General features: G+C 34.4%; 1 protein-coding gene across 2 annotated transcripts in view; it reads right to left on the bottom strand.

Annotated features, from left to right (window-relative positions):
• LOC132722711 (uncharacterized) overlaps positions 1–14,402 on the bottom strand; it is a 60,730-nt gene that overhangs the window by 20,573 nt on the left and 25,755 nt on the right. For both annotated transcript variants that reach the window (XM_060707236.1, XM_060707237.1), the window contains exons 3-9: positions 13,418–13,548; positions 12,903–13,038; positions 10,784–10,852; positions 2,972–3,090; positions 2,076–2,160; positions 1,626–1,793; positions 88–174 (exon numbers count right to left, since the gene is read on the bottom strand). In XM_060707236.1, the coding sequence (XP_060563219.1) occupies positions 88–174; positions 1,626–1,793; positions 2,076–2,160; positions 2,972–3,090; positions 10,784–10,852; positions 12,903–13,038; positions 13,418–13,548 (795 nt within the window). The remainder of the gene's footprint in view (positions 1–87; positions 175–1,625; positions 1,794–2,075; positions 2,161–2,971; positions 3,091–10,783; positions 10,853–12,902; positions 13,039–13,417; positions 13,549–14,402) is intronic.

Genomic DNA, 14,402 nt, shown 5'->3' with positions numbered 1-14,402 from the left:
GCTTTTTGGTAAGGGAGGGTGGAAGGGTGGGGGTGAAAGGGTGGCAGGACATATCAAAATGGAACAAGAAATTTCTTTAAAACTTACACCGTCAGCAATAAATAAACTGTCGTTTTTCCTCAGATGGTTGTTATACTCTTCTACTGTACCCTGAAAATTGGCTCTTTCAACGATCTGAAATTTGAAAGACGTTGATTAATCATTTTTTTATTCAATCTAATTATTTATTTATTTATCTATGTAAATAAGTGAGTGAAGTTTAAACCCATTCCCTTCAGTGTTTTTGAAGAAATCAACTTGCACGCAAAAACTAAACCAATGAGTGACGCCGACCCCTGAGGACTACAAGTTTTTCCCTATGCTTCGAATAGTCGAGTAAAAGTGAGAGAATATATGATATTACGTGCTCACGCGATTGCTTGTACATGCGGACGCTATATATTACGTGGCCACGCGGTAGCTTGTACACGCGGACGCTATATATTACGCGGGCACGCGGTAGCTTGTAAATGCGGACGCTATATATTACGTGGCTATGCGGTAGCTTGTACATGCGGACGCTATATATTACGTGGCTATGCGGTAGCTTGTACATGCGGACGCTATATATTACGTGGCCACGCGGTAGCTTGTACATGCGGACGCTATATATTACGTGGCTATGCGGTAGCTTGTACATGCGGACGCTATATATTACGTGGCCACGCGGTAGCTTGTACATGCGGACGCTATATATTACGTGGCCATGCGGTAGCTTGTACATGCGGACGCTATATATTACGTGGCCACGCGGTAGCTTGTACATGCGGACGCTATATATTACGTGGCCACGCGGTAGCTTGTAGCATGCGGACACTATATATTACGTGGCCACGCGGTAGCTTGTACATGCGGACGCTATATATTACGTGGCTATGCGGTAGCTTGTACATGCGGACGATATATATATCGTGGCCATGCGGTAGCTTGTAAATGCGGACGCTATATATTACGTGGCCACGCGGTAGCTTGTACACGCGGACGCTATATATTACGTGGCCACGCGGTAGCTTGTACATGCGGACGCTATATATTACGTGGGCACGCGGTAGCTTGTACATGCGGACGCTATATATTACGTGGCCACGCGGTAGCTTGTAAATGCAGACACTATATATTACGTGGGCACGCGGTAGCTTGTAAATGCGGACGCTATATATTACGTGGCCATGCGGTAGCTTGTAAATGCGGACGCTATATATTACGTGGCCATGCGGTAGCTTGTACATGCGGACGCTATATATTACGTGGCAACGCGGTAGCTTGTACATGCGGACGCTATATATTACGTGGCAACGCGGTAGCTTGTACATGCGGACGCTATATATTACGTGGCCATGCGGTAGCTTGTAAATGCGGACGCTATATATTAAGTGGGCACACGGTAGCTTGTACATGCGGACGCTATATATTACGTGGGCACACGGTAGCTTGTACATGCAGACGCTATATATTACGTGGGCACACGGTAGCTTGTACATGCAGACGCTATATATTACGTGGCTATGCGATAGCTTGTACATGCGGACGTATATTACGTGTGCACGCAATACCTATCAGTCTAAGTAATCATCGGACAGTCTTACCTTCTGTAATTCTTTATACACTCGATTGACCTCTCTGATTCCTGCTTCGTGAATCTCGTCGGCGGTGAGATCTACCGAGAGTTGCCATTTCAGACATGCCTGGTAGTATTCTTCTCCCCTAGGTAAACCTCCAACACCGAACGTAGCTCGAGTGTTTGGTTTGTATGTCTAAAATATACGAAGAAAAAAGTATTGTTTAGAATGTGGCTACTTTACATAAGTCGTTTTCTTTCTCGTGTTCTTGTAGCCAACTCACATGATTTTCATCATCATTAGCGTTAACATAATCACTACCAACACCATCATTATCAAGATATTTCCTTTTCATTTCTCGTCATTGCTCATTGTATATTTTAATTGTATTGTACCCTTAATAAAACAATTTGTCATATCATAAATCGGCAATCATTGTCGGCAATTAATAATAAAATAGATAGAAGTCACTCTTACATTTTCCATAAAATCCGCCAATTCCTTTATTTTTCTAAGTAAGAACTGCACGTTCGTGGTCGCAGTTTCCCTTATTTCGCTTTTTCTGTAAAAAATGATTAAGATGCTGCATTTAAAGCAAGGGAGACAAGCGTATGTTGATTTTTTTGTAACTAATTACGAGTTGTTGCTATGTAATTTTTTAATTTACAATTATTGTTATGAGGTGTTTCGGTACAATGGTGTTATTACGTACATCATATCCTGTCGTATATGACGTCATTAGGATTTAAGAGCCTCTGTTACTTTTCTTAATAATAACAGCTCCCTACCGGAAGACATGAATCGTGTCTACTTGAGGACACGGATATAGAAAAAAAGATATTGAATTGTTACAACAAAAAAAACAACAATTCTTAACAGTTAATCCATCCTGTTTGATAATTGATAAAGTGCATCAACTTGATGTGAATAAAAAATAAATCATTCCACTGTTTGCCATAATTCTGAAAAACATTTTCACATTTTAAAGCGAATTAAATCGAAATTTTCCAATTGTAATTACACACCTGTATTCAAATATTTCTCTCTCTTCAAACAAGAAATAATTTTTCAGATGGTAAAGATAAGAAATAAAAGATGATCCCCCTTACACATGTATTATTATGAGAACATGATGATTTATCTACGTCACCAAAACAGAGCCTGACGTAAACAACCACACAGTGGAATCACACTCCATATATCGTTGACCTCTCAATTATTTTGTTCCGAATTGGAATATTCTAAAGCTAAGACGGACGCAGGAGTGGAACCATGCCCAACAGCAAAGGTCAGCCTTAACAGTAAACAAGCAATGCTTTAGATGGTGATAGGATGATAGATGTTTTGATGTAAGACTATTTTGGGATACTTACTGGTTCTCGTCAGTAACTAGTCCGTTTAACTTGTCCGTAAACGGCTCATACATGGCAAATGCTGTGACGTTATTGTTATATTTCTCCCATATGTCCATCAGGCCGGCCGGTACCTTTTCCTAGTAATTAAAGTAGATGCAATAAGTATGCGTAGTTAAACTTATAAGAAGATTTGCCAATTAACAAACAGCAAATTTGATGTCGTGAAAAAAATTACATTAAGAAGACAAGGTATAAAAAATATGTGATTAATTGCTTATCAGAATTGCCAACATCATGACCGTCAACATTTCCGTCGCCATTGTTGTAGTGTTTACATCATCGTCGTCATCACCGTCAATTTCGTCAGTACCACAGTTAGCATCACGGTCAGAGTCAACGTCGTTGTCAACATCACGATCGTCAATATTTTCGTCGTCAGTGTTTAACGTTTTGATATAATCGTTGCCGTTACAGTCAATTTCGTCAATGTCGTTGGCAACATTGCGTCGCCGTTATATGGCTCAACGACGCGTAATGTCGCACTTGCCACTAAATGTCGCACTAATTCCGCTAAATGTGTCAACATATTTTGCCGTTAAATGTCGCAATGATGACGTTAAATTGTGTTTACCCTTAAATGTCACAACACTACTTAGGAAATAGATATCAATTCTGAGTGCATTGTTGTAGAATAATGCACGGTTTGAGTTCAAATGCGTAGTAATATAATCACGAAGGCCGATAGGCCTGAGTGATTAATTACAAAGCATTTGAACGAAAAACGTGCATTATTATACAATAATGCACGAAGAATTGATATCTATTTCCATTCTAATACGTCAAGAAAAAATATAATTTTTATTATAACGTTGGACTTTATGTTTGGTGGTTGAATTTGTTTTCGCCTCAGAGTTTCCAATAGAAACGTTCTTTAGAGGCCGTTCCAGTGGGTTGAAAAAAAACTGTTAAATCTACCGTTTGTAGAAACATTTTGAAAATAACGAATTTTGAAAACGTTGATACAACTTTGTTTGTTTATTTATTTCAGTTTATAATTTTCCAAGCGAAATACAAATTATTAAAAGTGAAATAAATGTAAAACTAAACTCGTTTGCGACATTAAATAGCAAACTTGATTTGATTGTTTTGCACGTGCTGTTTGGCGCTACATTGTGACGTCACGTAAACAACACTTTAAACGTCTGTACAGCGTTAACGACTGAATTAAAGATATTGGTGTTCGGATTAATTTTCTTAGTTAGACCATTTTCTTTCATTCTAGATAGTTTTCACAACAAAATTCGAAAAAAATTGTTTTAATTTATCAGATTTTTTAAACAAAATGGCGCCTTCAATGTGAAAATACACAGGGAGATAATAAGAACGGCGAGTGCATTGTTGTAGAATAATGCACGCTTCCGGCCTTCTTTGTCTATATAGAAAAAATTCCGATAGTGTTAGAATGTTAAATGTCGCAATATTCTATAAATTCATGTTAAATAGTTGGTATTATGTCATAATTATCGTTGTGTAGGTGATCTGGGGAGTAGCTTACTATCAGATAAGAAAGGCTCTGTACTTATTGCTGAATAACCTGAGAAATTTCTATCTTGATAGACAGACCTAAAAAAGAGGAGTGAAAAGTGCATTTTACAAATTCAGAAGTTCAAAATATAAGCGGTCTTACCAGTGTAAGAATTGTAAGCACCTCATGCTTAATATATTTATTTTTTTCATTGCAGTCCATCACATTATTTTCTATTACAAGTAGGATAAGTCGAGTATAGAATTTAATACAATGTACGTATTTGTACAAAGTGTGAAATATTATCTCCCATATCTAATGCATATAGAACGTTTAAAAATGTTCCTGTTTTGCAAAAATATAATAATTCTGTAATATCCAAAGAACGAAAAGTAGAAAAAACTGTAAATTCAAAATTTTCCAAGAAATTAAATATGATCTTTTGAAAATTTCATAGCGGACTAAAAAGGACGAAAACTGATTACCAGCTTGGTTTGCATTATTATTGTTGTATATAAATCAATTCAAGACATATCTGTGAAAAATAGCCTCCTTATCAATAAGGAGGTAGCATTTTTTTAAAGTCTACCCTTTTATAACAGGGCAGACAACTCTTTGTCCCTTTCTCACGAGAGAAAGGGAATCCTGTGATGCGTGTATGTGGTCGCACGGTCACTTTTCCATCCAACTTGTCCTCGATGCATGTATGTGGTCGCATGGTCGAAACTCTTTAAAAATTATATGACAACAGTTTCAAAAATGTTTTGGTTAAGCATTATCTGATGCAAAAAGTTATTGCTCTTAAAAACCTGTAACAAAAAATAAGGAATTTTAAAAGCCTTATTTGAACTTTTTAGCTTCTGAATAGGAATTTCAAAAACATAAGTAGGACTTTGGTTATCTTAAATAGGAGATAAATAGAAAATTTATTACTACCATTTCTTTATACAAAAGACAAATAAAAATTTTATTTCTCCAAATAAGATTTTAAAACTTCTAATTAGGAAATACATATTCATAATTAGTTTTCAGAAATTTAAACTTCACATCAACATAGTAGGTTTATACCAATTTTGGAGGAAGACCTTTGATGCCCCTCAAAGCACAAACAGGAAATTGGGTATAATCACCGTTGTTCCGTGATATATATTTAACGGCAAGGAAACATCGTGCGACATTTAACGTTAACATTGCGATATTTAACGGCAAAGGAAAATCGTGCGACAATTAACGGCAAAAAATATTGCGACATCTAGCGGTGATAGCAACATTTGATGGCAAGTGCGACAGTTAGCGGTGTTGCAACATATAACGGCGCCGCAAAATTACGGTCGTCAATACCGTCACCGCCAGTGATGTCTGTGATAGCATCGTCTTGGTAACAGTAAATTTCGTCAATACTGTCGTTAGAATTAGGACCAGGGTCATTGTCGTTGCCAAGGTCAAGGTCTTCATGAGAATTATTAGTCGCCGGTAGAAACCGGCGACTATATTTGTAACAGTTTAATATTATACCTATGGTAGGAGAAGGCATTAAAATCTGAAAATAGAAGCATTGTAACACCGCACTTTGGGGTCAAACGCACTTTGGGGTCCGACCCCAAAGTGCGTTAAACTTCGCACCGCACTTTGGGGTCAAACGCACTTTGGGGTCAAAATCGAGAAATTGACCCCAAAGTGCGTTAATATGCTACATATCAACGCACTTTGGGTTCCAGAGGTCTAAAGGTGTAATCTGAGTTCTGCTTAAATACTGAGAACTGACTTATTTTCGATCTTCGACATTGAAATATTTGAGGTGGAGTTCAAGATGGCGGTCAATACTTTGATGATGCTTAAGTGATAAAAGTTTCATTAATTTTACCACTTAAAATATCCAATAATTGTGTTCATTTAACAAACTTACGGTGGCATAAAAGTGACATTTGCATTTATTTTTATTTAAGTTTTGCATACATATTTTTATTTAAGTTTTGCATACATATTTTTTTCAGTTTTGCATTCATGTTTTTTGGGGTTTTTTTGTTTTTTGTTTTTTGAGCTTTGCATTCATATTTTATTAAAGTTTTTCGTACATTTTTTATTTTGGTTTTTCGTACATATTTTAGCCAATCAAAACAGCCTTCACATCTCATAACAGCCCATAGTTGAGTATAAAACTAGCACAGTAGTTTGGTCACATTTCGGCCCATTTTTTGGAATCGGCCCAGTCGTTTTTTGGCCGCGCAAGTCTGGTTTCGGCCGACCTTTTTCGGCCCATTTTTAAATCATATGTATTTTATATAATTAGTGTATTTTTTTAAATTATTATCTACTATTTATATTAGTGTCTATTTGGAAAGGGCTGTTGATTGGTGAATGAATATGCACCACTCAACCCCACCCCCTGAGTATAGCGGGGGGAGGGGCATTGACTTTAAACCAAGCCGACCACTGGTAAAATCTTCGCCCTGCGGGGGATATTCAGATAATAACATTCCTGCCTTATGCCCCGGAACAGCGCAGACATCACACGATTCTTTTTTAACCCGCACTCCCCCGGGGGCAAGGGAGGTGGTTACAAATGACTGGTGTATTACAATAATGCACAATAAAAGATCTAAATAGGTCCTTATATTCCACTGATTTAGAAAAAAATATATATATACATGTATATACATGTACATGTATATATCAGAGACATAGATAATATCTATGTCTCTGTATATATATATATACTAAAAAGTGTTATTATCTTTTTGATACCTCCAAAAATGAAAATGTTGGTATTTGCAAATGGCGTTTGCAAATGGGGTACTGTAATTTACAGATGGCGAAGTGTTTGAAAATGGTGTTTTACAAATGGCGTAATTATCCAAACCTCTACTTTGCAAATGGCGTCATGTAAAATTATGTACGAAAAAAAGTAAAAAACAAAACAAAAATAAAATATGTACCAAAAACTCAAATAAAATATGTATGCAAAACTAAAATAAAATATGTATGCAAAACTTAAAAAGAATATGTATGCAAAACTTAAAAAGAATATGTATGCAAAACTAAAAAAAAGTATGTATTCAAAACTAAAAAAAATGTATGACAAACAAAAAAACAACAAAAAATATGTACGAAAAAAAAACAAAAAAAGTATCAAAAACAAAAAAAAAAAAGTTGCAAATGTCACTTTTTTGCCACCGTTCAAAATATTTTAGTACAGAAATCGTGTATTCCTAAAGTTTAAAGATGCTGCGAAAAATATCCCGTTCTGTCAGTCATTTACTTGATAACTTTTGGTGCCATGTTGAGCTCCATTTTAAATATGTAAGGAATGAAATAAAATGCAGTTAATATTTTTCCCCTCCGTAACAACCGTTCGCCAGATGCTTTTTTAATGGGAAATCTTACATACTTCTTCAGAAAGATGAATTTTATAATGTTAAAATAATGGTATCAGAGAAATGTAAGATGCTTGTTACCTGAATAAAGTAGCGATAAATGTGAAATTATTTGTCATAAAAGTAGTCAAAACAATGTAGTATTTGACTTCCATATAAAACATGTAAACTACTTATCACTATAACAGTACTGTACTCATCATTGTCAAAAAGCAACAGTTGAAAAAGATGGTTCAGGTAATTGGCCAATGTGTATTTTTTTGATAATATAAAAGAATATCAAAATAAAAAAGCTGAAGAAAAACAAATAAAAGCATAATGGGCCTTTAAAATGTTATTTTTAAACCTCGGGGAGATCGATACCCCACAATCCCCTCTATACCGCCAGTGAGAATTTTACATTATTCTGAAGCTCGCTCTTAATGTGCGACTACTTAAATAGTTGATATGTTTTGACTGCCTGTACGGACTACATCTTCACCTAGTCAAGTTTCTAATGTGTCACATTTAGCTAAATGAATGGCTATTTTAATATATTATCAGGCAAATTTTTTACTGAAATGTCTTACTAAGATTACCCAGAATTTATACCTTTGTCTATGCAAAGACTATCATATTTCTGTAAAATGTGTAAATAACAAACGGGAAAATGATGCATTTAGCTAAAAATAATGGAGTTAATGAAAGGTGTACATTCTTTTAAAATAAATAGAAAATTTTAGAAAAACATATTTTAAGCTTAAAGCTGCATGACTCCAGATGAGTCAAAATATTTCAATAAAATCAAACTTGAGAAATATGTACTACGATTATAGAAAATGATTCAAGATTCAAGTAATATTTTGCATGTTATGTGCGGTCAATGACTGAGTTTTCAATATTTATAACTATATTCCTACTGCGTTACTAACGCATTAAGGGCTATTTATGCATATTTTGACAACTTTTTGGTAATTAACGTAAGTTATAAGTGCCATTGATAATGTGCAAATTGCTTCCTTTTGGTTGTTCCACAATATTATACATTCAAATAAATTTTCAAAATTTTCATGAAAATAAGCGTGAATCTGAATCTGCATTGATACATATTCTTTTTTTGGTGATTTATTTTGTGAAAGTTCTTCACTTACTAATCAAGACCATTTAAATCCCTATTGATTCAGGGCACATGTTTTGTGTCTATTTAATACCTTGATTTTTGTTTACCATTGGCTTTGACTACACTATATTATTTAAAACATAATGAACATAAATTTTCTCTGACCCCAAAGTGCGGTCGTTTGCCTTATGTTGAAAAATGCATATGTACCTGTTTAACGCACTTTGGGGTCGAAATTGGACCCCAAAGTGCGTAACGCACTATGGGGTCCGACCCCAAAGTGCATAACGCACTTTGGGGTTCGACCCCAAAGTGCGTTTGACCCCAAAGTGCGGTGTTACAAAGCATAACAATTACTGAACAATTAAAGACTACAATTGTTTTCAGTAATCTCAAAAATTCAAACATACAATAATGTTGTTCAATGTAATGAAATATTCCAATATTGACATCGTAAAAAGCAACATTACAATTTTTATAAAATGAATTAATGACGTATCCCTATGGATCAGTCATTGAATTTAGGGATGTTTTTCCTTTTTTCAAAGTGTCAATCGTTGCTATTTTATGATAAATAAATCACGTATGATATTTGAAATGACACTTTTAAATTATCTGGTTGTTTGTATGTTATGAGACCTATTCTATTTTTTTATCTTATTTATTATAAACTGCTTCTCCCAGAATCACGTGACTACCCGTTATATGTTACTGTTATAAAATCTATTAATAGTAACAAATGGCTGATAAGACTGACATACAGGTAACTTGTGAATGGTTGGCAGCTGGTTAAAGTGCAAATCAAAGTAATTTTGTGTGAAAAATCTCGGTATGACAGTAGGGGTCGGAATCGTATTGGATACACAGAGAAAACTAATAAACTATCTTTGTGTTGATAGTCTATCGCACTGAAAGGCAATTAAACGTTAACTATATCGTATGTAACAACTTCGTCATATAAGACCATCGAGCAGTATTAATTGATATAATCATACATGTAATTATACTTACAATAAAATCGTTAACATTAATCATAAAAAGTTATGTAAGCTAACGAAACAGCTCCCGAAAGTCTCGGGTAAATATTGCCAAACAATACTTGCTTATCTAATAATGATAACAGTTTCTTGACAAAATTGCTAAGCAAGTTTGCTTCAAATATGATGTTTTATTATAACATAACATAAATTTATTGCATAAAACTCTTTTACAAAGTTTATAGCAAGAAAGATATAATTGTGGCAAGTACATGAAAACGTGTTTATGAATAAACATTACTCAACTTATTGTTCCTATTTTCTTTATACTCGAACCATTAAACTGATATTTTCTTTTATTTATGATAATACAATCATATTTCTATCCGGCGACTTGATGCTTTAGCATCAAAATCTCTACTTGTTCTTATCGTCAGTGTAATTGTCTACTTCGTCATCAAAGACAATATTGCTTCCAGCGTCTCCGTCGTCGTCAACATCTCTGTCGTCATCACAGTCTATGTACTTGTTAGCATCGATGTGTTCTGAAGAAATACCGTCGTCAATGCTTCATAGTGGTCAATATACATGTATCTATGTTGTTATCAATGTCAGTACAGGCGTGTCGCCGTCAATGTCGTGGTATACGTGTTGTCGTCAATATCAATGTGATATTTATCATGTCGTCACTTGTGTCAGTATCGCCGTCAACGTCATTGCCATTGTCTTCGTCAATCACATCGTTAGTACCAGTAACAGGTTTCTTCTGTCGTCTGCATTTTCGTCGTCTTCAGAGTTAATGCCGCCATGTTCGTCATTAGAAAAAAAACATAAATGTAAATAAAAATAACTTACAACAGACTCTAAACTTAAGGTTGTTTTCTCTCGTATTGCCACCTCCATCCTCTTTATTATCTGCTCAATCTATAAATAAAATGAGCCAATCTACAATGTGTATTGAGCAAACATGTAATTTGGAAACAAAGTTTTTAATGTTTCGTTTCAGAAATATTTTATTTGTTTGGAAAGTTGTGATACCGTTGTATCAGTGTATAGTCTGATTTTATTGACCTGTCAATTATGAATACATTATAGCACTCATTTAAATATTCGATCCCACTTCGGTTTGTTCCGTGTAGTTTACGAGAATTAATGTGGAGTATATTGGTCATGTTTTGAAAGTCATGCAACCTTAATGTGGAGGCTTTCGTTAATTCACAATAGCACAGTCGGTAAAGAGAATGCCTGATAATTGAGAGGTCTGTGGTTCGATCCTTACTGATGACATTGTTTTAGGCCTACTCTTTCTTTATTTTTGCAGTATAATTAATGGAACCGATTTGTAGTGTGTTTTACGGCATTGAAATGACAATTATTGATATTAATCCGTTTTAATTTTAAACAGGAATTATTTGAACATGTTAAAAATTTAAATTTTAAAAATAGTATAGACTTTTTTAAGTAAAACATAATAAAAGGAATAAAATAATAATCGCATATAGCTTCAATAATGTTGAAAGTATTAATAAGAAAAAAACATGGACCAACGCGGTCTCGAACTTAAAACACGTATGGCACTTAGATTATAAACTCATGCTTTACCCTATTGCGCTATAACGCTGAGTACACTTAGTTCATTCATACAAATTAAATTAAATACCATCGTAAAGCGTACATCTCACGGAACTTACCGAAAATCTACCGAAGATTAATATATTGTGTGCATCGACCGTGTAATCAGTATGTATTTGACAGGTTAATAAAACCAAACAATTCAAGGATCTTCCAAACTGGGATGTACTATAACGGGATATGTCACTCGCGCTTTCTTATCAGTGCCAATGTTGGTGTCCAATTGGAATCGATCGATCGATAAGCGCCGTGTTTAAACGCCGTAATCACGGTAATGCCGGGTTGATCGGATATATTCCGTGCATAAATTTTCCGGTGATTTTTGGAGGTGGGCAATCAAAATAGTAGGAAAAAAAGGTTGTTGGTTTCTTAAATACTTTTTTCATTGGATCAATTTTAAAAATATTAATATTAATAAATATGAAACAGATACAGAAAAGTAATTTACCATATTTAATTATGATATGAAAATTTACGTTTTGTAATTAAAATACGTTCAGAAATAACTTAATCATTAAATTTCGTATGTTCCAGTTCCAAATGAGAGTTAAAGTGGAACAAAAATGCTAGATATTTGGTCGTCTGCTATCTTTAATCAGTCTGACATAACATGCGATTCAAGAGTATTTTAATAAGTTAGTGCCTACAAGGAGACCTGAATCGACAATAGATTCAGTGTCGTAGACTAAATGGATACATGGCCGAGTGATTAACGGGTCGGAATAGCAATCTAAGGGTCGCCGTCCGCGTTGGTTCAAACCCCGTCAGTGGAGAGCCGTTGTTTCCTTGAAAAAGAATCTTTACATTCATTGCTTAGTACTGGGTGGTTCCAGCGACGGATTCGAGAGAGTGTCTATAAGCCCATATATATATAGCTTCCTATACAATCGAACTGAAATGAATTCTGTATAAACCAAGACTCAGATAACATGGTGTTTTAAGTCAATGAGATACTACAAAAACAAGAAATCATTCAGATTGATTGTTTTTATCATTGTTAAAATGGTATAAATCTATGAGCTATTTTTCAGATTTTAATCTAAATCAACAAAGAATTAGAGTTTACATAACAATAATAAAAGAGCGACAGAACATTTAAAGCAATCATCCCTCACTAACATGTATAAGAAGATAAGCGTCTTGATGATTGAATCACATCATATCACCTAAACCGCTTTCAAGCTAAATTTAAGATACGGAAAGTAACGGAAATTGCCGACCTCATACGATTTTTTAATGTTTTAGATTGAATATATATCGAGCTATAAGAGTGCCTATAATTAGATAAGATTAATCTATTTTTCAATAATTCAAACTTTTGGGTAAATTGTTCGTAACAAACCTGAATTCCGAATCCGCGAATCCTTGTCGCAAATTTTATGAAACTAGTCGCATTTTCGAATTTCACCTGGCCTGCAGCATTGCCGTAAGACGTTTGTATTCCCTCTAAGAAACTAATAGGATTCATTGGTCCGTAACTGAAATTCAAAGATCACATGCAAATTTTAAAACACATCAATAATATCAAAACCCTATTTGCGAGCTTAAGTGTATGTTCTAGTCGTAGTTTTTTTACATGAATAAAGAATATTTTATGTTGTTGTTGTTTTTTTGTTTTTGTTTTTTTTTAATAATAAAAAGATATTTTATGCTTATCCAAATTGTTTTATTTGGTGTAATACGTTTGAGGCAAGACATAATCTGGAAATTTATAATGTTAAAACAAATTTCTCAATAATTACAAAGAAAAAATAATATCATCTGTCGAGCAGTTATGACATTCGTTATAAATGACAACGCTTGTTTAAATTTCTATTTTGTAATGGCAAAAAAAAAATGTCAAATACGATTGTTTACTTTTTCCATTTGTATCCATCTACCCAAGTTTGAATCGTGTCCTTCAGCACAGCGTAACTGATTCGTTCAGGGACCGACAAAGTTTCAGGTTTTATGGCGGACAAACGCTCCAAAAATAAGTCCATATCATTCTGTAAAGCAAACAAACCACAAGTATTAAAATGGAGGCTACAATTTGAAATTGTATACATACCAAAGGGAAAAAATCTGGAAACAAAGTGATCCCTCCGAAGCATTAATTACAACAAAACATAAGAATTGCAGACTCGGTTTGATTGAGTCATGGAAACCAATGGTGACCCAGAGACTTGGTCAATTTTACCCCAAGAACCATAATTTGAACAATCTTGTTCTACAATATGATGTTTAATGCTACATATCCAATCTTTAGCCCTTACGGTTTCAGAGAAATAGATTTTTAAGATTTTACTATATGCATTATGCCATATAAGGAATTCCAGGAATAAGTACGCGGTCAATTTTTTGACAAGTCTAAGAGATGTTATTTGAACGATTTTAATAGAGGACCTCTAAAATATGAAATCTACCAAATATATCATCTATTAATAACATTTACGCCGATTTTTATTCGTTCGTATCATAAATTTATTATTTTTGTGAATAAAATTATATTATGCTCATTTTTTTTGTGAATAAAATAATATTATATCTCGCATAGACTTACATAATACAGATCATTAGTTTATTTAAGAAGTCTTTCAATACAAATAGTATCAGACCTTCACTCATACAATGTCTACTTTATACTACACTGTAAGCCAGCAACGACAACCGGTGAATTAAAATTCACTGAAACCTGATACATCCTTTTAAATTTAAACGATTAAACATATGAGCCGTGTCACGACAAAACCAACATAGTGCATTTGAGACCAGCATCAGCGCAGTCTGATCAGGATCCATGCTGTTCGCTGTCAGTTTCACTGCTTGTTATTGGGTTTGTTAGCGACCAGCATGCATCCAG

Source organism: Ruditapes philippinarum, unplaced genomic scaffold (assembly GCF_026571515.1).
Source record: "Ruditapes philippinarum isolate M1 unplaced genomic scaffold, ASM2657151v2 ctg5817_1_1_1_1, whole genome shotgun sequence".
NCBI lineage: Eukaryota > Metazoa > Mollusca > Bivalvia > Venerida > Veneridae > Ruditapes > Ruditapes philippinarum.
Note: the sequence above shows the minus strand (reverse complement) of the source record. Positions and strands in the feature narration are given on the sequence as shown.